Below are 25584 nucleotides of genomic sequence, written 5' to 3'. Positions count from 1 at the left end.
ACCAAGCAGGCTTTGTCCCAGGCCGTGAGGCAAAGGACAACGTCATGAGGACAATAAACATTATGTCATATGTCAAACAAAAGGGTATTAGAGCCTTCTTGCTCTCAACTGATGCCGAAAAGGCCTTTGACAGGGTCGCTTTGGACTATACCCGAGCGGTCCTGTCAGGCCTAGGAATTGGGGAATCCATGTGTAAACTAATTGGGTTGCTCTATACTAATCCCTCGGCTAAAGTTAGAGTAAACGGTGTCCTATCAGACTCCTTCTGCATAACAAATGGGACTAGACAGGGCTGCCCCCTTTCCCCTCTAATATACATACTCACCATGGAACCGTTTTTGAATGCTGTGCGTGCAGATCCTGACATTCATGGCATTCCTGTAGGCCCCTCAAATCATCTTGTTGCGGCATTTGCAGATGACCTATTATTTTTTCTACAAAACCCGGTGATATCAATCCCCAATCTAATGCGCAGATTTAAGGAATTCGGCCAATTGTCTAACTTAAAAATTAATTTTCAGAAGTCCCAAGCGCTCAATATTTCCCTCGAAGTACAAACAATACTCACCTGCAAGACTAGCTTCCCATTTCAATGGTCCCCAAACCAACTCAAATATCTAGGAATCAACATTACATCCGACCTGAAAAACCTATTTATGACTAATTTTAATAAACTAGTTGGTACGCTAAAAACAGACCTGACCCGCTGGGGTAAACATACCCATCTCTCTTGGTTTGGAAGAATGTCTTCCATCAAAATGAATCTCCTACCCCGATTCTTATATGTAAGCCAGTGTATTCCAATCAATCTTCCCCCTACCTTCCTAAGGAATCTACAAGGGGATATTAACAAATACATATGGGGCAACAAACCCCCCCGCATTAAGAGATCTATACTATCAATCCCAAAAAATCTAGGTGGGGTAGGTCCTCCAGATCTCCAGAAATACCATATAGCGTCCCAATTGTGCAGGGTGATTGAGTGGGCCGTGGGAGATAACCCTAAACCGTGGGTTTCCATTGAACAGGAAATAGCCGGATTTCACTCGTCAGCTTTAGGCTGGGTTGATACACCACGCAGCACACAGTTAGCCTGGCAAAACCCACTCATGGAAGCTACCGTGAAATGCCTGAGAAGGCACACCCCCTCTCTAGGTCTCACTAAAATACCGGGCCCGCTTACCCCTTTAAAAGACAACCCAGCCTTTAAACCAGCAGCGGACATACCATTCCTGATTTCATGGGACCCTCACCAACCCCCTAGAGTAAGGGACTTCCTAACCACAGGAAGAGTCAAAAGCTACCAAGAAATGGCTGGGATAAGGAATCAGATACCCCTCTCCAACTGGCAATACTTTCAGATTCGTCATTTCCTTGAATCCATATTAAAAACTGGAGCGTGGCCCAAAGCCTTAACACCTCTCGAAAACTTAATTCTAAACCCTGCCCCGCATAGACATTTAATTTCCGCTATATACCAGATTCTTGTAGCATCTACACTTCCTGTCAAAATCAGATATCAGGAGGTATGGGAGAGAGACCTTGGACAAGCTATTGACAATGACCAGTGGATGAAAATTCTCACCCTAAACCATAAAGGTTCGCTAAACGTAAACACTCAAGAACTAGGTTTCAAACTGCTGTCTCGCTGGTACAAAACACCCCAAATATTGCACAAAATATTTCCCTCTCTGCCAGATTCTTGCTGGAGATGCGGCGCGAGTGGAGGCGATATCCTTCATATATTCTGGTCCTGCCCCAAAATCATACCCTTCTGGGTGTAAGCCCACCGACTGATGGAATTAATCTCATGGGGAAAAATCCCCTTTAATCCAGCTACTATGCTCCTCCATAGCACTTTTGAACCCACCAAGTCATACAAAAAATCAATAGCTATCCACCTGATCAATGCCGCAAGGGCAATGATCCCTCTTCACTGGAAGTCTCCTAAAACTCCGACAATTAAATCTTGGATTAGAAGGATCGAATTTATCGAACAGATGGAACACCTAATCCATCTATCGCATGAGCGACACGAGCAATATACCCTAACATGGTCGGTGTGGACGGAATTCCAGTGCTCGGATAAATATAAACAAATCATGGGGTCCAGGTGAATTGAAAGATCCACAGACCTACACACTTTCCCTCTCCCTTCCCTATCCTCTTCTCTAACCGGCCGGATCGTCGGATCCTAATCCGATGCTAATTTTCAATATAACCTCCCTCCCCCCAGTGAGGGACCAACCTCAGGATAACACCCAAAGTCACAAATATCTAGATTTATAGAGTGTTTACTAACTTCAGCTATTTCCTATGATTTCTCGTTTTGAATCCTTGTGTAAGGTGATTATATATACTCCTACAACTCTGTTCATGTGATATCTATGCCAAGTTTATGTATTTGATGCAGATTTTTCTAACTTGCATTTACCTGTTAAATGTTGATACGTTTTCAATAAAACTTCAATTGAAAAAAAAAAAAAAAAAAAAAAAAAACATATTTATAAATGTGTTTGTTTATTTTTTTTATATGTTCAGAGTGTGGGGAATTTTTAAAAAATGACGTGTGGTCCCCCCTCCTGAGTTTCTTTAACCCCTTATCCCCCATGCAGGCTGGGAAAGCCAGAATGCAGAGCCCCGGCCGTGTGGGGCTTCGCACCCTGAGCCATACCAGCCCACATGGTCCATGGTATGTGGGGGTCTGGGAGAGAGGGGTGTCCAAGCCTATCCCAGCCTGCATAGGGGAATAGGGGTTAAAGAGGCTCACGAGGGGGGATCCCAAATCATGTTTTTAATTTCCCACACTCTGAACATATAAAAAAATAAAAATACATTTATATACATGTTAATACATGATCTGTTATTTTACCGCAATAACTTTGCTACTTTTTCCCTCTAATTTTGACATCAGTTTTCTCAAAAACTAGAAGGTCTTTTTCAAAAATGTAATTTCCCCTTGCACCCACTGTCCTCCTCCACATACTCTGCAAATTTGGTGTTTCTAGCATGTAAGGGGGCTTTGCTATTAACCAATAAAGTCGGCGGCCAGTGACTTCAATGTAAAAAATACAAACGCAATTTAAAAGAAAAAAAAATCTGCGTTGGGCTCCCTGCACACTGCAAATCCGTTTTGCGATTCCGATTTGCAATTCCCATTTTCCCTGAATGCAATCAACAGAAAGACAGAGGGAAAAACACAGCATACAGTAACGATTAAAAGTCGGAATCGGATGTAAAAACCGATTAAAAATCAGAATCGCATGCAGTGTGCAGGGAGCCTTAAATGCGAACTGCAAAGAGTCCATGTTCTCCAGGAACTATCCAAATTGTTCGGGCCATCTCTACTTATGTGTTGGCCATTACCTTGCTGTAAGTTGAACTTCTGACCAACCAGGGGCATACCAAAGGGTACTGAACGGCTCTGTAGAATCCTGTGCAGGGGCGGATTTACCATAAAGCATCATAGGCATGTGTCTACAGATGCCTGATGATAGAACGGCGGCTCAATCCCCTCCCCTCCTTCCCTATGCAGAGTCCCAAGCAGAGCCTAAATGAGATGTAACTCGTCCAGCTCTCAGCATTCCAGTAATGAGATCTCCCCTTAGTCAGGGGCACCATTAGCTACATACTGCGGGTACTTCTGGCAACCTACTGAGGGTACTTCTGGCAACCTAATGCTAAGGGGCACTTGTAGCACTGCTACTCACAGGAAAGGTCACACTCTGGACCTTATATTCCATACTGGGCTGTCAATAGCCAATGTGGAAATTAATCCTGTTGCCTGGTCAGACCATCACACTATCCACTTCTCCCTCTCAATACCAGCTGTCAAACACCACTTCAAGAATCAAATAAAATATTGCCGCTTAAAAGGGCTAACACCTCAACATATCCGAGATAACCTTACCTTTGATGAATTGAGTGACTCCAGCTTGGACCCTGATACTCTGGTGTTTAAATACAATAAATGTGTGTCCTCCAGCTTTGAGACCATTGCTTCTCTGTGCACAGTGGCGTAGCAATGGGGATAGCCGCCATAGCGTTGCTACGGGGCCCCGCGGCAGTGCTACGTCATAGGGGGCCCGCAGCTGCCCGAGAGGAATTTTTTTTTTTGTTTATTATTTTTTTTTGTTTACTTTTTGTTTTGCCGGTTGGGGCCCCCCTCCCTCACCTCAGTGCCCCCCCCCCCCCCCTCCTCACCTGGGGTCCCCCCTCCTTTTATCAGCGGCGGGAGGTGAGTCATATACAGAAGGCTCCGGCGGGGGTAATCAGCCACTAGAGGTTCAGCTGCCTCCGGGCTACGGTGTCCCCACTGTATTGCTGCTCGCACCACTTCCTGGTTTATTGCGAGCAGCAATACAGTGGGGACACTGTAGCCCGGAGGCAGCTGAACCTCTAGTGGCTGATTACTCCGACGGAGCCTTCTGTATATGATGCACCTCCCGCCGCTGATAAAAGGAGGGGGGACCCCAGGTGAGGCAGCTACCTCCCCTCCCGCCCGGCTACCTAACTGCCTACTACCTAACTGCCCACCCTCCCACCCGGCTACCTAACTGCCCACTCTCCCACCCGGCTACCTAACTGCCCACCCTCCCACCCGGCTACCTAACTGCCCACTACCTAACTGCCCACCCTCCCACCCGGCTACCTAACTGAGGGCTACCTAACTGAAGGCTACCTAACTGCCCACTCTCCCACCCGGCTACCTAACTGCCCACCCTCCCACCCGGCTACCTAACTGCTCACCCTCCCACCTGGCTACCTAACTGCCCACCCTGTCACCCGGCTACCTAACTGAGGGCTACCTAACTGCCCACTCTCCCACCCGGCTACCTAACTGCCCACTACCTAACTGCCCACCCTCCCACCCGGCTACCTAACTGCTCACCCTCCCACCTGGTTACCTAACTGCCCACCCTCCCACCCGGCTACCTAACTGAGGGCTACCTAACTGCCCACTACCTAACTGCCCACCCTCCCACCCGGCTACCTAACTGCTCACCCTCCCACCCGGCTACCTAACTGCTCACCCTCCCACCCAGCTACCTAACTGCCCACCCGGCTACCTAACTGCCCACCTGGCTACCTAACTGAAAGGCTACCTAACTGCCCACCCGGCTACCTAACTGCCCACCCAGCTACCTAGTTGCCCACCTGGCTACCTATCTGCCTACCCTGCCACCCAGCTACCTAACTGCCCACCCAGCTACCTAACTGCCTACTCTGCCACCCAGCTACCTATCTGCCTACCCTGCCACCCAGCTACCTAACTGCCCACCCTGCCACCTAACTTCCCATCCGGCTACCTAACTGCCCACCTTTCTACCTAACTTCCCACCCGGCTACCTAACTGCCCACCTTTCTACCTAACTTCCCACCCGGCTACCTAACTGCCCACCCGTCTACCTATCTGCCTACCCTCCCACTCGTCTATCTATCTCCCTACCCTCCCACCCAGCTACCTAACTGGGTACCCAGTGCATTGCCTGCACCGCACATAGTGTGCCAGCCTGCCCAACCACCCTCCCTCCAGGTAATTAATGTTATCCCACTATAGACCTAACTACATATACTGCATTTTGTGGGGAAATCTGGCGACAATCTGGTTGCATTTTGTGGGGAAATCTGCTGACAATCTGGTTGCATATTGTGTGGAAATCTGCCGACAATCTGGTTGCATATTGTGTGGAGATCTGCCGACAATCTGGTTGCATATTGTGTGGAAATCTGCCGACAATCTGGTTGCATATTGTGTGGAAATCTGCCGACAATCTGGTTGCATTTTGTTGGGAAATCTGCCGACAATCTGGTTGCATTTTGTTGGGAAATCTGCCGACAATCTGGTTGCATATTGTGTGGAAATCTGCCAACAATCTGGTTGCATTTTGTTGGGAAATCTGCCGACAATCTGGTTGCATTTTGTTGGGAAATCTGCCGACAATCTGGTTGAATTTTGTAGGGAAATCTGCCGACAATCTGGTTGCATATTGTAGGGAAATCTGCCGACAATCTGGTTGCATATTGTAGGGAAATCTGCCGACAATCTGGTTGCATTTTGTGAGGAAATCAGATTGCCCCACAAAATGTTTGGGTGAGAGGTCCGAGGTCCGTGGGGTTGGAAGGTCGTGGGGGGAGGGGGGGGGCCCATAATTTTTTTTTGCTATGGGGCCCAGTCATTTCTAGCTACGCCCCTGTCTGTGCACCAAATATCTTACTCCACACCATCATGCACAGTGGTTTGATAACTCTATAAAAGAGCTGAAAAGACAAGGCCGAAAACTTGAGAGACTGTGGCGCGAATCTCAGTCCCCAGAAGACAAACATGCCTTTATCCTCCACTTGAAGAACTACCAAAAGGTAATCACGGGAAAAAAATCATCCTTTCTATCACAAGAGATTGCAAATGCAGTTAACAAACCAGCCCAACTGTTCCGCACAGTGGAAAAACTCTGCAACCTGGCATGTCAAAAACTTAATATTGAGTCTTCAAAGGACCTCTGTGACCAATTTGCCCATTTCTTCACAGACAAAGTCTCCGCTATAAGGTCCGCCATCCAACTTACAGCATCTGAGCCTAATATAGTGCCGAAGACCATTAGCAGAGACAACGTAACACCTTGGTCAAACTTCAAAGAAATTGATGAAGTCACACCAAGCATCCTCCTTCACCTCCGCCTAACTTCCTGTAACCTGGATCCTGGCCCAACACAGTTCATGTTGAACTGCCCCGACCTGTTTGTACCGGTATTCCTCAAAATTGTTAACTGTTCCTTACAATCAGGGATATTTCCTGCTTTACTGAAGGAAGCAATCATCAGGCCTCTCCTCAAAAAACCCTCCCTGGACCCAGATGCAATGACCAGCTACAGACCTGTCTCTAACCTTCCCTTTCTGGGTAATCTAATAGAAAAAGCTGTATACCTCCAGCCAGAATTCAAAATCCTACAAAACAACAGTTATGACCCATTCCAATCTGGCTTCAGGAAACACCACAGCACGGAAACTGTCCTCATCCAAATATGAATAACCACCTGCTCATGGCAAGAGACAGAGGAGAGTGCTCAATCCTCATACTGCTAGACCTTTCTGCAGCCTTTGATACAGTTGACCATGACATCTTGATAAACAGGCTACAGGAATACTGCGGCATTGATGGCATAGTTCTTCAGTGGTTCCAATCCTTCTTGAGTGGCAGAACCCAAAAAGTGTCTATGGGGCCCTTCCTGTTCACCCCTGTACCACTTAAGTATGGGGTGCCCCAGGGCTCAATCCTCTCTCCCCTGCTTTTCACAATTTACATGTTACCGCTTGGAAAACTAATCCAAAAACATGGCCTGACATACCACTGCTATGCAGACGACACCCAACTATATCTTTCCTTCAAGCCTGGTGTGACAGACCCAACTCTAACTATAAACGCCTGCTTACGTGAACTACAGCAATGGATGAATGACAACTGGCTGAAACTGAATGCAGACAAAACTGAAATCCTTCTGATCGGAGGGCAGCGCATGACCACAAAACAACTTAACCTGCAGTCTTCACCACTGGGAATAGGAGGCACGTATCTACACAGCTCTGATCATGTGCGTAGCCTGGGAGTTCTAATTGATGGGGATTTAAACTTCAGAACTCAAATCTCTGCTGTGGTGAAATCATCCTATTTTTACCTGAAGAACATTGCAAAAATCAAGCACCTCATCCCCCCAGAAGATCTACCAACCTTAGTCCATGCCTTCATTACATCCCGACTGGACTACTGTAATGCTCTCTACACTGGCTTTCCAAAAAAGGTCTTGTACCACCTACAGCTGATACAGAATACTGCTGCCAGACTGCTAACCAACCAACCCCGTCATTGCCACATAATGCCAGTCCTGCACTCCCTTCACTGGCTACCTATAGAATGGAGGGTCCTATTCAAGATCGGCCTACTGACATTTAAATATCTGAATAATCTGGGCCCTGGATACATGAAAGATAAGTTGCAGCTGCGTTGCAATCCCCGCATTCTCAGATCCACAGGTTCTAATAATCTAGTCATACCCAGAGTCCACTTGGAAACATTTGGTCCCAGAGCCTTCTGTCATGCTGCCCCTACGTTTTGGAACTCCTTACCTCAACAGATCAGGACAGCTCCATCCCTGGAGTTGTTTAAATCCAGACTGAAAACCCACCTGTTCTGTTTGGCATTTGCAGAAATATAACTTTTGTTGTGTGAATACTTCATCCTACTACCAATTACTGAATCTGAGAGAGCCTAAGCGCTTTGAGTCCTATGGGAGAAAAGCGCTATAGAAATGTTATTGTATTGTATATTGTATTATTGTATTGTAGCTACCTATGACAGGCAAGCCAAGTAAGGGATAAGTGATATCTGGGCCAGCCAGCACACTTGCAGTGCAGTTCGGTAGGGATTTGTAGGTTCATGGAGGGCCAGGTCTAAGGTGCCAGGACATCTGTGCTTATAGGCTCCTGTGATTTAAATCCGGGCCTGATCCTGTGGTAGCTGTATTGGATAAGGGTGCCACATGCTCTGTACAAATCACTGACTCCATTGACCCTGGATCCAGAAAGACATCTCCAGACCATCACACTTCTTTTTCCATGCTTGACAGATGATGTCACACACTGAGGAACCATCCTTTCGCCTACTTGACGGCATACAGAAAATCTTGTGTGATATAGTGATGACATCAAAATTTGATTCATCAGTCCATAACACCTTTTTCCAGTCTTCATTATTCCATTGGGGAGTGTTTCATGGCCCAGGCAAAACTCTTTTTCTTACTCTGCTGTCTTAGCAATGGCTTTCTTGCTGCAAATCAATCTGTCAAACCTACTTCTCAAAGTGTACTCTTGATAGGGGTAGAGCTTATACCCTTATGCCTTAAACCTGCCTTCTCCCCCTTTTTCAACCTTCCCACTCTTATCACTACAATGACCACACGGACTACATCAGCATTTTTTGGATAAATTTAAGGCCAAAGCAGCCCGTTTATTTAAAACCAACAATATAAAAACATCATAAACACTTAAAGTGAACCTCCGGACTAAAAATCGACTCAACAGCACTGAAAAGGCCTGGTGTTTCTTTAACAGTTTCACAGCATCAGAACTTTGTTTCTCTTATACAAGCCTCATTTTTAGCTGCACAGAAGAAAACTGCCCGGGCTTTTTTCCCCTGATGCTGTGCAAAGCATGATGGATTTCTGATTTTGTTGTTCTCGTTCTGCTGTTTTGGTGCATTATTATTTTTTTTTACAATTTGAATTTGACATTTGAAGCCTAGCGCGTGCAGCTGGGAGGGGTTATCAGGACACAGGACAGTTGGAACTGTGTCTCCTGCTTCTTGTCACCTCCTTTCAACCAAAAAGATGGCTGCCCCCATGACAAAGATGGCAGCCCCCATGAATCACAAACATTTGCCTGTTCTTTTAAAACAGGGTGGGTAAGAGATTATATTACCTATCTATTTTAATTAACATAACTAATGTAACTTGATGACAGTATGTTTGTTTAGGCTGAAGTTCCACATTAAAGAATCGGAACATATAAAATCCAAGAGAGCTGAGGTAAGGGGTCCGGAGGTACCACCTGGAAACCAAAAGCCTTATCCCTGGCATGCAGCCTTGTGACCGGCCCCCAGCCGCGTTCTCCGACTCGGGGACAACTGCATGCCCACAATGTTGGCACTCACTGATGATCCGTAGCACTCCGGAATTTGCCCCGTTGAAAATCCCCCGACAAAATAGTACCCACCTCTGGAGCCCCTACCCCTCCAACACGAGCCGGCATGACTCCTTATGCCTGCGAGGCCCCCAATCTCAATGCTCTCTGGATCCCATCCTCAACTCCTAGGGCCCAAAGATCCGTCCCAATGTCATTCAAGTGCACTCCGTCCTTCCTCAAAAACAACTTAAAATCCTCCAATTCCCTTTGTCTAATAGCCAAGCCCCCATTCCGGATCACGTACTTAGCTACCTCTTTATTGAGTTTAACTCTGGCCTTATTGATTTTTTGCACCAATCGGGCCAGCCTCCAAGAAGTGTGGGCCACCATATCCGACTATACCACTATCGTATTAGGAAAATATGATCTGATTCTCAGAAAATCAAATTTTATATCCTTAAAGAGAACCTGTACTGAGTAAAAAAAATTAAAATAAACACATGAGGTAACTTCAAATGAACATTACATAGTTACCTTGCCATCAGTTCCTCCCAGAAGCTCACCATTTTCTTCTGACAATAATCCCTTCTAGTTCTGACAATATTTTGTCAGATCTGAAATATATCAGTTGCTGTCAGTAAAATATCAGTTGCTGTCAGTTATAGCTGAAAGGAAAACTGATGTACCAGGTAATGTCCATGTTTCCCTATGGCTCAAGTGGGCAATGTTACAGTTTAACTGTGTGCTGACCAGAAAGCTGTTATGGGTAATGGCCATTTTCAAAATGGAGGACGCAGAATTCCATTGATCACAGTGGACAAACAGGACGCGGGACAGGAGAAAGACACTGAGGAGTAGACTACATGGAAGGTAAGTATGACTTGTGTATGCTTATTTTGACTTTTAATTTTCAGTTTAGGTTTTCTTTAATGATGACTCTGGTCGATTTGGAAGCAAGATCATTCCCTCCCACATGTAGAACCAATATATCAGGGGCCCTGTCAAGCCTAGCAAACCTGTGCAATTCAGATAGGACCCGTGACCAAACCATCCCGGGGAAGCCTAACCCCCTGATACAGACCTGGTCTCGTGGAAAGCTGAGCTGCCGACCTTCCGGCCTCACCTCGGCCCGTTTGGCCCCCGAGAAACAAACAAATGTCCAAATATCCAGACCAGGATCTACGCACCTGCAAGGACAAAACAAAACTACAGAACGCTATCCTGACATAAAAAACCCCTAACTAAACTAAATGCGGGCAAACATATGACCTGTAACGGATGGATTCCCATCTCCCAATCTTTTTTATCAAAGCCTCACTCAACCCCCACCGCGCTGCTTCTGTCGCTGCGCCAATTCTAAAAGAGTGGGAGGCGAAATCTGGCGGGGAAAAACCCAGGCGCGACAAGCACTTGCGAAACACAGCAATAAATTGGAATCGAGTCAGTGGAACTCCATCCGCATATGACAAAAAAGGCCGGGGCACCTACCGGTCTTATTGCTAAAAAGGCTTCTGCCGCATCGCGTGAGCAAAGAGGGCCCCCGATCCGGAAAAGCATAACAGATTTGCCTTTCCCCGACGGGTCGGTTTTTGACTGCCTCAAATGGATTATAACCATGTCCTCCTGCAGTGTAACTTCCGTTGCCAAAAAGCCTCCCACTCTCGACTTGCTGGGGCTAACCAGTTCGCCTATTCTGAATGCCCCAAAGGAGGCAAAAATAAACCCCGTCTTAAATAACATGGCCTCGTATACCGAGGAACAGCAACTGCTAAGGGCCCCCACTAACCTCCCCAACACTTCAAACGTCACTGGACGCCTAGAATCTCTCCGCACTGAACCCGCTCTAAACCCTTTCAAACGCCTGCCTCACCCTAAAATCTTTTGTTAAATCCCTGAATCCCCGCAACTTAAACCAAAAAGCCAGTGCAGCAACCCTCTTGTTCATGGCTGAAACCGACACCCCTTCAGAAAAACTTCTCCCTATAAAAAACAAAAGCAAGCATAGCCTGTCGTCTTCAGAGCGACAGCCTCCCACCTGGGTCATCAAGGCGTCCCACATGCTCCATATTGCTGTGTACGCCGCCCATGTTGATTCTGAAAAGGATCTGCTGATCAAATGGGAGGCCGCCCGAAAGGAATCTTCCACGTTGCCTCTGGGCAGGGCACCCCATACTCCTCCGCCATTGGATCCGCCACCTGGAACCTGTCCCACTGGAAGCGAGATAACGAGTCAGCTATCACATTCTCAACCCTGGTAAATGCACAGCGAAGATGTAAATGTTTAAACGTAAGCAATCCAAAACCAGCTGGCGCATCAAGCATATAACTGGAGGAGACGACGCTGAAAAGTTATTAATTGCCTCCACTACCCCCATATTGTCACAGTTAATCCTGATGTGCCTGTTGGCCAGCTGCTGACCCCATAACTGTACTGCTACTACAATGGGAAACAGTTCTAGCAAAACCAGGTTGGATGTGAATCCTGCTTCTACCCACGACTCGTCCCAGGGGGCTGCGCACCACTCTCCTGCCAGGTAAGCACCGAAACCGTGTGCGCCCGAAGCATCCGTGAAAAGTTCCATATTGAAATTACTCACCACATCCTGAAGCCATAGGGATCTCCCATTGAAAGTACTCAGCCGAATGCAATGGTACGGTGCCGTTTTTCCTGCCGTTGCCAAGGACAGACGCCTGCAGAATATATGACCCATAGGCATAATTCTGCAGGCGAAGCTTGCCTAACAAAGATTGTACCTCCCTCAACGTGAGTTTTCTGTGTTGAATTGCCGCCGCAATTGTGTCTTTTAGGTCAGCAACTTTGCCGTGTGGCAAACTACATTCCATCGACAACGTGTCGATAGTAATTCCCAGGAATTTCAATGATGTCGCCGGGCCCTCGGTTTTCTCTTCCGCTAAAGGAATACCGAATCGTCTGCAAGCGTGCCTCATAGTGGCCAAGGCATACGCACAATCTGGTGAACCTGCCGGCCCCATAAAGAGGAAGTCGTCGAGGTAGTGAATGATCGACGACACATCCGACATATCCTTCACCACCCATTCCAGGAAACCACTACATTTCTCAAAGTATGCACAGGAGATAGAACAGCCCATCGGGAGACATTTATCTACAAAATATTCGCCCTTCCAGAAACATCCGAGCAAGCGGAAACTTTCAGGGTGAACCGGCAACAACCTGAAAGCTGACTCGATATCAGTCTTGGCTAACAAGGAACCAGCGCCCAACCGCCTAACCCACCCCAAAGCTATGTCAAATGATGTATAGACCACGGATGCATCAGCGTCCACAATCCCATCGTTCACCGAGGAACCCCGAGGAAAGGACAGGTGGTGTATCATCCAGAAGGAGCTTGGCTCCTTTTTCGATACTATCCCCAGCGGCGAAACCACCAAATTATCCAATGGGCAATCTGCGAAAGGGCCTTCCAGGCGTCCCGCTGCCACTTCTTTTTCTATCTTCCTGGTAACTACCTCTGGGAGTTCGTTAGCTGATTTCAGGTTCCTGAAAGGACCGGTGGATGGCAACTGACAACAACTTGGTATAACAAAACCCGAACGAAAACCTTTACGCAAAAATTCCGCCACCTCTAACTTTGGATATCTATTTAGGTGCAGCTCCATCTCGTGCAGCCTCACCAGCGTCATCCCTTTTGCTAGCAAACTCTGATGACTTACCTTTCTTCCTGTAACATCTAGATGCTGCGTGCGAACCTCCACAGTTGGAACACTCATGTTTGAACCGACACAAGTGTCCAAACTGGCAGGATCCCTCGTTGAACTGCCAGCATAAACCTTTTCCCCTGTCAGTCCGCTGTCCGGCTGGTGCTGTGCCGCTGACCTGACCGGGAAAGGACTGCGTTCCTCTAGTTGGGATCATCAGGTGCATCCACAGGTGAATGTCCTGATTGTCTCATCGCACTGCGGGCCTAACTGCCTTCCTTTGCCTGAAAAGTTCATCGTACCGCAACCATGCGTTGGTGCCGTACGACCGCTGTGCCTCCATATACCCGAACAACGCAGAGCAGTACTTCGGCTGTCTCTCCCCGATAACACTTGCCATAATTGTGAAGGCCTGGAACCAATTCGGGAAAGTGCGCGGTATTAACCGATACTGCCGTTCCTCCTCCCTCTTCTTCTCGTCTGGCTTACCCTTGTCTAGGTTGAACTTCTCTAACAGCAAGAGCGAGAAGATCTCCACATACTCCCCCCTCCATATACGTTCCTTAACCTCCTGTTTCAAATGGGAGCCCAGCCGACCCATAAAACACACATACATCTCCACATGAGCGGAATCAGCCATGCGGACCAACCCCACCTCTTTTGAAGCTGACTCTCCCTCTGCCGCCATGCTTGCCGGCACCTGCAAACCCGAATGCCCCGAGGGCACCACCGCTGTGGTATTAACCGCCCAGACATCCTGAGAGGACTCCCCTGCCAACACCGGAACCATGACTGCCGTAGCTGAAGAGCTAGGTGCCGCAACCACCTGTGCGGGCCCTGTAGTGACCTGAGAAAGGGGAAAAGGGGAGGGAGCCGCAACTACAAGTGCGGGCCCCGTAGTGACCTGAGGAACGGGGAAAGGGCAGGGGGCCGCAACCACCGGTGCGGGCCCTGCAGTGACTTGTGGATGGGGGGACCATACCCCCGTAGGTGGGGAAGGTACACTCGGCGCACAAGCCTCCCTAATACCCGCTATCAACGCCTCGACAGATGGGTGAGCCTGACATGGAGATGCTGCTGCTGGCAAAGCCCCTCCTGACCCGCTACCTCCTGCAACCTGTAACCCGCTACCTCCTGCAACCTGACGCCAACCTGACGCCAACCGACTGGCGTCCTGGACAGCCTTCGGTCCCGATCCAGATGCCTCCTGAGTCTCTGCTCCTGTAATCGACTCCCCATCCGATGGCGATCCGCGTTCTGGGCTGGACCTGGGCTGGCTGGTGCGATGGCTCTGCTGTTCCGCCTGGAAGATTCCCTCTGTCCTTGTCTTCTGGAGGGCCCGGCAGCCCCCCTTTCTTCTTGGACTTGGAGGAGCTCCCGCTCCCCCTACACTGGGCCTGGGCTGCCGCCGTGTCCCTGGCAGAAGTGGCACCCATTGCCTGGGTGTCTCTGGGTTGGGCCTGCTTGGACCGCTGCGAGGAGCGGGTGACAAGGTGTCGCCGGTGGTGTGGGGGCCTCTACAGTGTCAGATGCACCGCCAGATGTGCTCTGTGTCGCTGGCGGATTCCTCCCAGCTGCCCCACCGGCTGCGGGGGTTGTGCGCTTGGCGGGGGGAGCTGGAGGGTCCCCGTGGGGGCTCCCAACGCGACGTTGCTGTCTGGAGTGGTAGTCCGGGCTGACCCGTTTTGGCGGCCTGGACTTCCGTTTGGATCCCCCAGGTTGGCCTGATGTGCCTGGTGCCATAGCGGCCAGCTGAATCTGGACCCAGGTCGGGCCCCTGGTTCCTCCATAATCCTGGCCACCAAATCCTCTAATCCTTCCATGGCAGAAGCAAGCAAGGCACGCACTTCAGGCTGCAGCTTCCACCTCATGCTTGCTGCCAGCCCAAGCTCCGCCCCTTCTTTAAATAAACTAACCTCCTCCCCCTGTTTTCCTCCCAAGCCCGGGAATTCCCAACTCCACCTACCCTGCTTCTTAACCCCTTAGCTCCCGGTCAGCTACCCTCTCATGCATGGGCCCTGCACACTATGCTGTGCTGCAGTTCCAGGCCCACATACTTTACAGCTGGAACTGAAACTTGCTTAGTACAATAGCTGTAAAGTTGTGCTTAAAGCTGCAGCCATATAATCTGCCTATTACACAAGCTGTTGGCTCTCAGAAACTTGCTTTCTGATGATGCTGTGGCCTCTTTCTGTTAGAGGTTCCCCTAGTTCCTGACTCCTGAGTAGTGATCGTCCTGTCTAGAAGAACTCATGGAGAAGGATGTGATTTGTTTGATCATCTGATAGATTTGCAAAGCTATGAATTGATGCAATCACACCCTGCTTAGCAAATCAGAGTTTTGCAAACCTATCAGCTGATCAAACAAATCACATGCTTCTCTAAAAGTTATCCTAGACATGAACATCACTACTCCTAAGTGTCTTTTGATGGTGAAGGAAATTGTACTTACTGGCACCTTAAGTTTATTTTTAGTTTCTCTTTAGGAAAGACCCATACTTCAGAATCAGGCTGGGTCATGCCTTGGGTTTGACATGTACAGGGTTAGTGTAGAACAGGACATACGATACAATACAATACAGCAGTACAGTGAAGGAAACTGGCACCTTAAGTTTATTTTTAATTTATCTGTAGGAAAAACCTACACTTCAGTATCAGAATTTGTTTATTTTACCAAGCACGACTGGGTCGTGCCCGGAATTAGGTTTGGCATGTACAGGGCTAGTGTAGAACAGGAGATACAATACAATACAGCAATTTAAACACAACATTAACACAGAGTTCAACCACAAAATATGTACAATGTGCAGCAGTGCAAACATGTCCTACCAATTAAAACTTGTAGAGGGAGGATGAACAACTGGAAGGGAGGTGAGGAGAGTCCATGGAGTTCAGAGATTTGATGGCTAAGGGGAAAAAGCTGTTCCTGTGTCTTTCAGTCCTGGTGTAGAGGGACCAGAACCTCCGGCCTGAGGGGAGCCGACTGAAGAAGCAAAAGCCTGGCTGTAAGGGATTATTGGCGATCCTCAGAGCTCTTGAGCACAGTGTGGTGTTGTAGAGGTGGTCCAGAGTGGGAAGTGGTTTCCGATTATTCTCTCCACTGATCTTATGACCCTTTGCAGTTTGTGTCTGTCACTGGTGGAGGAGCCGGCATAACAGACCATGATGAGGTGGAGCAAAGAACAGATTTGATTGTGGCGGAGTCGAAGTTTGTTAGAAGTATCTGGGCCATACCTAACATCTTCAGTTGGCAGGGGGAAAAAAAAAGCACCTGCTGGGCTTTCTTCTGGTTGGAGGCCTTGTTGGCCTTCCAAGTCAGGGAACGGGGACAGGGAACACTTTCAACTTCCATGCCCTCAATGTGGATTGGGGGTGGGAGCATGTCTCCTAAAGTCAGCAAGCAGTCATCTTGACGTTTTTGCGCTGTTGAGGACAAGGCCATTCTCCGTACACCGGTGGCAAATTCTATCAACCCGGTGGCGGTACTCCTGCTCATCATTTTAGGTGATAAGGCCAACTATGGTGGTGTCGTCAGCGAACTTGATAACTTTGACAGAGTCTGCCGTGGATCTGCAGTTGTTTGTATATAATGAGAATAGGAACGGCGACAGTACACATCCTTGAGGAGCCCTTGTGTTGGTGTTTCTTTTTCCCTGAGAGGATGCTGTTGCGGTCCGCCCGGATGAGGCTTAAACCTGGGAGATGTAGGGCGCTGTCAAGGATGCCGTTGTGAAGCCACGTTTCTGTGAAGCAAAAGACTGGAGTGTAGCTGCCAAGTTCCCACTTATTGCTGAGGAGCCTCAGTTCCTGTAACTTGTTAGAGAGGGAGCAAACATTTGCCAGCAGGACTGCAGGGATGGCTGATTGCAGGCCTCTTCTCCTTGGCCTAACAGCGACGCCAGCTTGACAGCCTCTCTGTCTCTGGCCACCGTGGGGTATCGAGCATACAGGGACAGAGAATTTTTTTTAGACATGGCTCCAGACAGAGTTGGACAGGAACCTGTCCTCTGGGTACAAGGCTGCACTTGGTTCCCATTTTAGGAGCTGTGATCTGGTGTAGGTGGTACGTGAGGGGTGTGGTGGCACGGTAGACATGCGTGTAAAGCTGACTCACCATTGCTGAGGACAATAATTGCAATAATTGACCCACACGGGACAATCCTAACAGTGCAGCATTGTCTAACACCTGACCACACTACAGTAACAGTGCAACACTACAAACACAGTCCCTTTTATGACCCCACTGCAATAGCAGTGCAGCCCAGACTATAAATCTATCTTTTCTTCGGTAACAGTGCAACACAGGTCCCTCATACACCTCGAAAAGCAGGAAGTACAGACTGTGTGAGCCCTCAGTGCAGGAGTGATAAAGTAGTAGACAGGGCATGGAGGTTAGGAAACAGCAATTTGGAAAACCAAGAAGCATGTGACAGAGGCCTAGAAGCAACAAGCCCCCCTCGATGGTGCAGATAGTGAAAGACAGGGAAATGGGCAGACAGTTCCCCAGCAGCAGAGAAGCAGGGCAGTAGGTGCAAGTATAGAAAGTTCCCCCCCAAAAAACAAATAAACAATGCTTTGCAAAAGAATCCAGGCCCAGCAGCAGGGCTTTCACCTGGAAGCTGCAGTGATAGAGTGGCTGGTGCGGTGATCTTGCTGGCTACCACTGTTGGAGGGTTGGAAGACTTATCCTGGCAGCGATGTTGTAGCACAAGCTGGAAGAGTCTGAGAGGCGCACATGGGGAGTGCTGGTAAAGAGGCCAGGAGGTGGAGGGTGGATGAATGGAGGAAGTTCTGTGCTGTAGCGGAGCAGAGGAATTTCAACCTGGGGCAGGGTTCCGGTGCAGCAGTGTGGCGTAGAGGCTGGCAGCGGTGAAGTGGCTGAATCCACTGTGGGAGGACCGGAGTCCTTTGCCAGCAACACGTGGCTGGGGCTGGAGAACAGCCGTCAGCTGATTGTTAGAGCACAGGGAATGTCTGGGGAGGAAGCCCAAGGGACCCAGCTGGTGGAACGTTGGGGAAGCAGATCGTCCAGGACCCCAGGTGGCAGAAAGGCCGAGCAGTCTTGCAGTGAGGCGGAGTAGCTCGGTGGGTGGCTTCTCCAGGCCGTCAGAAGTTTGTGTGGCTCTTTCTTTTCGGTCCTGGCTAGTTGTGTAGGCAGTGCAGGGGCTGCGCTGACACGGTGGTTGTTTGCTGACTGTGGAGAGCAGTGAGCTGTATGGCTGGTGGGAGGTGAGCTTTGACGCGGGTGGCTATGGCCTCACGTGTGGTATCAGGCCTTGGTTCTCTGGTCGCCATCTGTGCTCTGCACAAGCTGGGATCTTACCTGGGCTAGAAGCTAGCTAAACTAAAACTTACTGATTAGAAACTATAACTAAACTATCCCTCAAAACTAACAGTCTAAAAGAAGTATCAGAAAAGGAAAATTCACGCAAAAACACAGAAAATCACAGGCGTCCTGTGAGCCGAGGCAGCCTGTGCAGCACCATTTTGGTACACTTATAATTGTTTTGATGGTCTGTCTCTTTTCTATTGTTAATTGCCTTTTTCTCGCCATTTTTATAACACACTAACGTACAGTGCTGGAAGGAAAAGACAAAGACAAAACGGAGCCCAAATGGTGCAGTATGTCACGAGTATTGAGTATTAAAAGTACTTCTAAAAAAGGGTACTCACAAAAGTGGGTTGCACTAGGGGCAACCGACCACTTCAGGCACGTGGAGTGTATTACACCCGACTCCACTCAGGTCTGCCAGCGGTCCTGGACCCGGTCGCTCTCTTAGCAAAAAACTTGTGCACCCGAAACAGGTGCGCAAGGCCCCCTCCTGGATAGGTGGGGGGAGTGGGGTACAGCAAAGGAAAAGAGGCACCCAATATAAATAAAACACTTTAAAATCAATAAAATAAAGGTTGAGGTGGCTTACCTCAGAGATGACAAACTCATAATTAAGGAAGTTTAATGGATAATTAAGCACAGGCAACGCGTTTCGTGGGACTATGCCTACTTCCTCAGGCCAATTAAAAGTGCCTACAGATATCAAAGAGAGGCGCTCAGTGCTCTATATATATAAACACATGTAACATATAATATATAATAACATCATAAAATACAATCGCATCATAAAATACAATCACAAGCACAATTCATCACTTAAAAAATGCACACTAGTATATTATACTGATATGCGTTCTAAAGTACATAAAATAATGGTCTCTGACTGTAACTGTAATATTATATTAGTGAGGGGAGTATCTGGGGAGGAAGCCCAAGGGACCCAGCTGGTGGAACGTTGGGGAAGCAGATCGTCCGGGACCCCAGCTGGCGAAAAGGCCGAGTAGTCTTGCGGTGAGACGGAGTAGCGCGGTGGGTGGCTTCTCCAGGCTGTCAGAAGTTTGTGTGGCTCTTCCTTTTCGGTCCTGGCTGTTTGTGTAGGCAGTGCAGGCGCTGCGCTGACACGGTGGTTGTTTGCTGACCGTGGAGAGCAGTGAGCTGTATGGCCGGTGAGACGAGAGCTTCGACGCGGGTGGCTGCGGCCTCCTGTGTGGTATCAGGCCTGGGTTCTCTGGTCGCCATCTGTGCTCTGCACAAGCTGGGATCTTACCTGGGCTAGAAGCTAGCTAAACTAAAACTGACTGATTAGAAACTATAACTAAACTATCCCTCAAAACTAACAGGTTAAAAGAAGTATCAGAAAAGGAAAATTCACACAAAAACACAGAAAATCACAGGAGTCCTCTGAGCTGAGACAGCCTGTGCAGCACCACCTTGGTACACTTATAAATGTTTTGATGGTCTGTCTCTTTTCTATTGTTAATTGCCTTTTTCTCCCCATTTTTATAACACACTACTTTCTCTAGTACAATACTGTTCAAATAATGTGCACAAGGGTATGGTACCACAGTGTGTTCCAACGCTATTATTATGCTGGCAGTAAGTAATCAGGAATAGTAGAAATTGGTAGCAATAAGTCTTGATTAATGCCCTTTGTTACAGAACAGCTGTAAGTTGTTAGGCCATTTCTTGATTGCTGCAAAAGGTCATTTAGTAAAATTCTAAAATGTTCTTTTCCATTTTTGGGTCACCTAAATGTTTACCTTTGTACCATTCCAAGGTATTAACTGGACCTGAATTGCTTGAATTGTACATAATTACATACTTCGGTTGGAAAAATATATTTTTTCTATCAAGTTCAACCAGTAAATATGGTACAGCACTGTCTTGTACCCTCATGTATACCTGTTGATCCAGAGGAAGGTGACAAGGACATGCAAGGCTTGGACTAATAATTAGCCTTTAAAATAAAACTTAGATAAAATCCCTGAATCAACACTGGTGGGGACTACCTTGTAATTATAGCAATAGATGTACTTCAATGTAAGGAAAGTATTGAAGCCTCCTTTAAATGCAGATATAGAATTTGCCATAACTACTTCCTGTGGTAAGATATTCCACATTTTAACCATTCCTATTGTAAGGCGTTCCTTTCTAAATAGATTGCAAAAACGTTTATCCTCTATATCATGTCCCGCTACCCTCTGATGTTTTAATACATGTTAATGAAATTACCTCTAAGGCATCTTTACTCCAGACTAAATAAGCCTAGTTGATCTAACCTTGGGAAAGTGAGACCCTCCATCTTTCTGATTGCGCGGTTTGGCCCTGTACTTGCTCCAAAACTCCAATGTCCTTCCTGTAATGTGGTACCCAGGACAATATTCCACATTTCAGATACAGCCTTACTGGAGAGTGGCAGTATTATGCTATCATCCCTAATTTTTATTTTCATTCATGCATCCTCATATTGCATTTGCTTTGGCTGCAGCTGCTTAGCATTGAACATGATTATTTAACGTTTGCTCTACTAACTATGTAACTTAATGTCAACCAGTACTTTTAAGTCTCTGTCCAATTTTGATATCATCTGTAGCCTGTTTATTGTATAGTGGGGTGCGAAAGTTTGGTCAACCTTTTTAATAGTCATTTAAAAAACACAAAATCCAGACTCCTCACCTTGAGCTAGGACATTTAAACAATTGGAGATTTAATGGGGAGGTGCGGCAAGCAAAACAGCAAAACAGCAAAACATCAAAATGAACTTCCGCATCCTCATGCGAATCCACTTGCAAAAATCATGCAGCAATCAATGCTGTCCCTACAGCTAAGTTAAAAGCTGGGATCTTCGTTACAAGAATAAAGTCTCTTGTGTAGTCACTTACACCGTGTAAAGGTAGCCCAGTGTCGTATGTGTCCTAACTCTGGCCCTGTAACATGCATAGCACAAACATGCACACATTCAGCGCATGAAATGGCATTGGCACGAAGGCATATTGCATATAATTGGAAGGCCAGGTCTCTTGATGCTAATCAAGTGTTCGAGATGCTTAACAAAGTAATGCTGTCAGAACACATATTGGCAAAGGTTTATGATAAGCTGGACTCTTTCACTACAACCTGGTCCCCCTGGATTGAACTTCAAGACAACCTGGGACTTGAATATACCTTGCATTCCTTCTAAAGGTACAAAGGCATGCAACCCTTGGGCGATGGGTCTATATGTTGATGTTTATATATTGAGGTGGATATTAATACCATTAAGCGGAATTAGGGGAGGGACCGATGCCGGTGGACCAGGTTATGTTTCACTAGCATTTGGGATGTCCATGATATGGGAGGAGTTTATCTTCTCTGTTATGGACATCCTTTCTTTCTCTTTTCTTCTCTTCTTTCTTTTCTTTCCCTCTTCTTTTCTCTCCCCTGAAAGGAACCCATTGGCATGTTGTGGCACCCCCACTCATGGGTCCTTCCTTGTATCATCTTCTTCCCTTCCCTACCCCTGTTACCCTACTCTTCTACTTTTCCTTTCCTTTCTTTTCTCTTGGTTAAAAAAATAAAAATTATTTGGGATTATTGTTTCCATACGTTAGATATCTCATGTTAACTTTTGAGGTAAGGAACGAAGTTCTGATTTAAATTAGTATATGTTATTTATTTTATACTTGCTCTGTTGATATCTTGGTATGCATTCCCCCAAGGGGGATATATTGATAATGTTTGTATGCTATATCTGTGAACTTGTTTCTTACACAATAAACACCCTTGAAACGAAAACCTATCTAGGGAATAGGAGTACATATCCTTAACGTCCTCCCTGGGACAGATAGTAAATCTGTATTTTGTGTTTTTTAAATTGCATTTGATCCTTTGTGGCTAGGATTTTATCTAGTGCTCTCCCTCTTTCCCTATTAGTGATCTTAACACACAGCTTGCTGGTGTGTTCGCATGGTACATATGTAGGCACTAGCAGCTCCCTTGCAGGATTAGTTAGATGCACTATCTGTCCCAGGGAGGACAGATAGGATTCCCTAGATAGGCTTTGTTGCGCTGAATGCGTGCATGTTTGTTAGGACACTGGGCTACCTCTATGCGGTGTATGTGACTATGCAAGAGACTTTATTCTTGTAACAAAGATCCCAACTTTTAACTTAGCTGTAGGGACAGCATTGATTGCTGCATGATTTTTGCAAGTGGATTCGCATGAGGATTTGCATGAGTGTGCGGAAGTTAATTTTGATGTTTTGCTGTTTTGCTTGCCACACCCCTTCCAGCACCTCCCCATTAAATCTCCAAATGTTTAAATGTCCTAGCTCATTCCTTGTCCTTAGCGAATTCCTAATATCCACATTGGCATTTACCACCTCATAAAAGCTGGGCATGTTAAAGTCAAACAAGACATATCCTTAGTAAACTCATGTTGATCCTGATGAGGAATGAAATATTTTCTGCTATTTGTATAGTATAGCTTAGGAATTCCCTTAAATAATGCAAAAACCGGCTATATGCCAGTCCACTGGAACTGTCCTACTTGAAACAGAGTAACAAAAGATTCAATAAAATGGAAAAATTGGAGTATTCTACAACTTTTTACTGGTATTGTATATTGACCTTCATTGTTGCCTCCAAGGAAGCAAGCCTTTTTTGCTCTTCATTTGTGGACAATTACAGTAGATATCATTTTTCATTTTCAGCATATTCTTTTCAAAATAAACTGTATACTGCTATTTTTTTTCAGGGTCTACCTGGACCTCTAGGTCCAACTGGTGCTGCAGGTCCCGCTGGTGAAAAGGTAAACTGAAAACTGTGTTTTTAATACACTGACTTTTGTTAAGCTTATTTTAAAAGCAAAGGATGACTATAATTACTTATGTTTTATTCTAGGGTGAGCCTGGCCCAAGAGGTGTGATGGGTCCATTTGGTTCACGTGGTGCTCCTGTGAGTAATATATTAAGAGAAAGCATAATCTTGCAAAACAAATATTCTTTAGTTTCCAGCCACTACATTAATTAATTAATTTAAAATGTTGCAGTGCCATTTTTCTCATTCCTGAGCTACCTTTAACATTGTACCTAACCATTTAGTCAAACTCAAGTTATTATTTTTTATTTGTTTGTTTAGTTTTGGTAATGCTTGGTAACACAAGAAGCTTTGTCAGATTTTCCTTGCTGTGATTCCCCAAACATCCTGATCCTTGTGGCACCACTGGAAATAAGGGAATCACTTGGTCAGGGTCACAGAAAACAATAAATATGTAAAAAAAAAAATTACTTCAGCTAATATCCACAAAACTATTAAAGTATATTTTTTGCTGTGTCCTGCCTGGAGAGGACGCTCAATACAAAAGAGCGTTTTTGTTGAAGTTTTTCATTAATGTAATTAATTCTAATGGCAGTGTGCGTTCTGCTTCCGCCGCCGTTACCCATTGGGTCTCCGTGTTCCGTAATTAGGGAAGAGGACAGAGTGGTCATCTACCCAATCGCAATGCCTGGAATTAATGGACGTGACCGCGATCAGCGGCAACGTCCATTCATAAAACAGGAAGCAGTCACAGTTCAGTAAAATGTAAAAAAAAAAGTGAACACTTCCTAAACAGGAGAGTGTTCACTAGCCCCATCTTGTGGCCAAAAAGTAAAATTACACATACAGGCACATGCATACTCAAACACTTATACACAATACCGTCTTTCCCCTAAAGTAAAACATCCTCTGATTATAAGGCCTAGCTGCAATTTCATGCCTTCTCTGTATATAAGGCATCCTCCGAATATAAGGCCTAGCCCCAAAGCCACACATCCCCAGCCGCAGAACACATATCCCACCCCCCCAGACTGTCTCTTGGCTCCCCTGTTTTAAGTGCCCCCCCCTTCCGACCCGTGTTGCCGCTCTGTCCCGCTTGCTTGTCTGGGTCTCTGCTCCCCGTGCATCATGTCCCCCTCCCTTCCGACCCCTGTGGCTGCTCTGTCCCGCCCCCTTGTCAGTGTCCCCCCGCTCTCCGTGCACGCTAAATGTAATGGCAGCCAGCGTGTCTTACTGTAGCCATGCTGCCCGGAGATCTCTGGCGTCCTGTCTTCTTCCCTCTAGTAACCGGCGCTTGTGTAGATGACGTCATCTACACAAGCGCCGGTTACTAGAGGGAAGAAGACAGGATGCCAGAGATCTCCGGGCAGCATGGCTACAGTAAGACACGCTGGCTGCCATTACATTTAGCGTGCACGGAGAGCGGGGGGACACTGACAAGGGGGCGGGACAGAGCAGCCACAGGGGTCGGAAGGGAGGGGGACATGATGCACGGGGAGCAGAGACCCAGACAAGCAAGCGGGACAGAGCGGCCACAGGGGTCGGAAGGGAGGGGGACACAATGCAGGGGAGCAGAGACACAGGCGAACAGAAGGGGACACATCATGCAGTGCCGATCAGGCACTTGTCATGTCATCCTTGCACACAGCAGGTTTATCATCTGTGTGCAGGGATGACATGACAGGTGCCTGATTGGCACTGTGACATTACAATGAGCAGCAATAAGAGGTGGCCAGCATGGGACATATCATGCAGTGCCAATATAAGACATCCCCTGAAAATAAGCCCTAGCACACTTTTTGGAGCAAAAATTAATATAAGACAGTGTCTTATTTTCGGGGAAACACGGTATTAATAAAATTAATAATAATAATAATAATAAATACATTATTTGTATAGCGCCTTTATCCTGTCGGACTCAAAGCGCTTGCGAGGCAGCCACTAGAGCGCACTCAGTAGGCAGTAGCAGTGTTAAGGAGACTTGCCCAAAAAACTCCTTACTGAAATAGGTGCTGGCTTACTGAACAGGCAGAGCCGAGATTCGAACCCAGGTCTCCTTACACTTCCAAAGCACCCCCCACCCACTCCCGGTCCTGTCCCCA

The 25584-nt window shown here is 47.0% G+C and overlaps 1 protein-coding gene across 1 annotated transcript in view; it reads left to right on the top strand.

The window, feature by feature from the left end:
* COL5A2 (collagen type V alpha 2 chain) overlaps positions 1-25584 on the top strand; it is a 1703177-nt gene that overhangs the window by 1294574 nt on the left and 383019 nt on the right. Inside the window, exons 34-35 of the mRNA XM_068247348.1 lie at positions 23421-23474; positions 23567-23620. Coding sequence (XP_068103449.1) covers positions 23421-23474; positions 23567-23620 — 108 coding nt within the window. The remainder of the gene's footprint in view (positions 1-23420; positions 23475-23566; positions 23621-25584) is intronic.

This window comes from Hyperolius riggenbachi, chromosome 7, assembly GCF_040937935.1.
Source record: "Hyperolius riggenbachi isolate aHypRig1 chromosome 7, aHypRig1.pri, whole genome shotgun sequence".
Lineage (NCBI taxonomy): Eukaryota > Metazoa > Chordata > Amphibia > Anura > Hyperoliidae > Hyperolius > Hyperolius riggenbachi.
Note: the sequence above shows the minus strand (reverse complement) of the source record. Positions and strands in the feature narration are given on the sequence as shown.